Source organism: Elephantulus edwardii, unplaced genomic scaffold (assembly GCF_000299155.1).
Source record: "Elephantulus edwardii isolate Elephantulus edwardi_28Jun2011 unplaced genomic scaffold, EleEdw1.0 scaffold00106, whole genome shotgun sequence".
Classification (NCBI taxonomy): domain Eukaryota; kingdom Metazoa; phylum Chordata; class Mammalia; order Macroscelidea; family Macroscelididae; genus Elephantulus; species Elephantulus edwardii.
In genome coordinates this window covers 999176-1001870 of record NW_006399856.1, presented here as the reverse complement: position 1 = coordinate 1001870, position 2695 = coordinate 999176, and the positions used below count along the sequence as shown (strand labels likewise).

The following is a 2695-nucleotide window of genomic DNA, read 5'->3' as shown; positions in this document are numbered from 1 at the left end:
AGACCCTCTATGAGATGGATTGATTCAGTGACTGGGGTAATCGGGATGGGTGTGTCAGAGGCCATGCGATTGGCACAGGATAGAGCAGGGGTTAGGGTTGTTGTACATAGGGTATCTATAAGTCGCAAACGACTCGACAGCACATAACAACAACAACAACAAGTCCACATCAGGCTTCTAATAAAAAAGTAACAGTTTGGAATCACAAAGTAGGAGAAGGAAGATGTAGCCACCTCCTCGCACAAAGATTTACAGCCTTGGAAAGCCTACAGTGCTGTCATTGTGTACCGTCAAGTCGAGCCAGTAAATTGCATGGGGGATTGCCCACTGGTCTCCTGCACAGCAGCTGGTTGAGTCAAAGTCCATAATTTTGAGATTGGAACGCAGCTTCTTACCACTAGGCCACCAGAGCTCCCTATGTTGCTATTAAGTGTCGTCAAGGCAACTCCAACACATAGTCGCCCCAGTGGTTTATACACACTCCATGTACAACATACTGAAGGATGATAGTACAGCAGATCGAAACCAGGCCTTTCCTGCACCATCCTCACAATCTCCACTGTATCAAGTGTAGATGTGGTGACCGTTTCAACCCATTCACTGAGAGATTTCATCTTCTTTGACTCTCTGCCTTTCCAAGCATGACATCACCTTTCAAGGACCAGCCCCACCAGGATGGCATGCCCACAGTTTGTGAGACAAAGTGTCACCATCCTTGTTTCTGAGGAAACCCTGTAGCATAGTTCCATTCTGTCCTATAAGGTCATTGTGATTAGAACAGACTTAACAGCAGTGGAAAATATTTAGAATGTGAAACAAATAAATGATGAAAAATTGCAGCGGAACAAAAAAATGGGTATACAGCTACACTGAGAGGAAGAAAGGAAATTGGGAAGATGGAAATAAACAAGCTAAATCCTTTTATAGCAAGGAAATCTATAGAAAATGTTCCTCACTGATAAATAATCCTATTACTTAGATGTGGGAGTTATATTAAGAGGAAAAATCTAACAGATGCACAAAGTGCTTTTCCTCTGAGTACAGGAAAGGGTAGGAGGCGTGTTAGTGCCTCTTGGTATAAACTCTTTGGTACTATTTTCTTTTTCATCTATGCACATCTATTATTTTGATAAACTTTTAAAACAAACGTAACCTATATTCCTAGCATCTTTGAAAAAAAGTGAAGAGAGTTTGTAAGAACATAAAATGAATTTATTGAAGATACTTTTGCCAATTGTCAAAGAAAAGGTAAAGGGTGTTATGTACTATAGGGGCCTGAAGGAAGAACCCTGCCCCCTGCCCACCTCATAGAGCTTCTCTAATCAAAAAGTTTTTCTAAGAGAAATTGGGATGTGAGCAGGTTCTTAAATAATGGGCCATAGTTACGCTGGGGGAGAGGGAGCTTAGTTTCACTAGCTGTCTTCCTGAGATACTAATCTCTCTCTCTCTCTCTCTCTCTCTCTCTCTCTCTCTCTCTCTCTCTCTCTCTCTCTCTCTCTCTCTCTCCCTCCCTCCCTCCCTCCCTCCTTCCCTCCTTCCCTCCCTCCCTGTCTCTCCCCCACCACACCCCCACCCCACACATCACCTTCTCTATATGTGTGTGCATTCATTTCTCTCCACCTCTGTCTTTTTCTCTGTACTTGTCTCTCCCTTTCTGTGCCTCTGTTCCTCTCTGTCTTCTCTGCCTGTGTCTCTTTCTCTGTGTCTTCCTCTCTCCCTTTGAATTTGTCTCTCCATGAACTTCTCTCTGTTTCTCTGTCTCACTCCCTAACTCTCTTTCATTCTCTCTTGCTCTGGCTTTTAATCTCTCCGTCTCTCCTAATCTCATTCTCCATTTTTCTCTCTGTTCTTCATCTTTTTGTTTCTCTGTGTGTGTTAATGTGTGACTTTCTCTATCTCCATCTCCATCTCTCTCTTTTCCTTTGCTTCTTTCTATTTTGCTCTTTCTGTCCCTTCATCTATTTCTGCTTTTTATCTGTGTATCTTTGGGGCGGGGGTGTCGCCTGCTTGTGCCTCTGTGTGTGTGTGTCCACTTCTATTCCCTCTCAGAGAGAAGGACAACCTGTGGCAGAAGGTCCAGCATCTCTCTGCTGTGTCCCATTCATCCTGTGTCAACTGCAGCAAGATCTTTGGCCGGCTGTCTCGACGATACCCATGCAGGTATGTGGGACTGTGCAGAATCCATCTTATACGATCACCTAGTCTCCACCAGCTCAGAAAAGGAGAGTGAAAATAGGGGATTGTGATAATCTTCAAAGTTTCTCTCTGGGGAAAAAAACTTGTACAAATTTTTTTTCCCTGCCTGTCACCATCTTCTGCAAACTCAGCAAAGACGAATAGCTAAAGAAAGTGACGTGAACCATCAGGAGAGGCTGCCACTGGGGTCAGAGCACTGGATGGGTTGAGGAATCAAGAGATTGTTTAGAAAAGGGGAGACTTCCTGAAACAGACCAAGGTTGTTCTATGAGGGAATGGGAAACATTCTTGAGTATCTTGGAGTTACTCAGGTTTCCTAACTGGGCCTCGCATGCTCACATTCTCCCCTGGGCTGGGCTGTAGATTCTTCCCCTGTCCTCCCTGTCTCTGCCCCAGGCTCTGCGGAGGCCTGGTCTGCCATGCCTGCTCCATGGATTACAAGAAGAGAGAGTGCTGCTGCCTGCCCTGTGCCCAGAGAGGACACACTAAGGTCACCTGA

At 44.9% G+C, this 2695-nt stretch overlaps 1 protein-coding gene across 1 annotated transcript in view; it reads left to right on the top strand.

Moving 5' to 3' along the window:
• The window catches only part of RUFY4 (RUN and FYVE domain containing 4), a 29262-nt gene extending 26567 nt beyond the window's left edge, over positions 1–2695 (top strand). The window contains exons 10-11 of the mRNA XM_006891947.1: positions 2050–2160; positions 2593–2695. Of these exons, the coding sequence (XP_006892009.1) occupies positions 2050–2160; positions 2593–2695 (214 nt within the window). The remainder of the gene's footprint in view (positions 1–2049; positions 2161–2592) is intronic.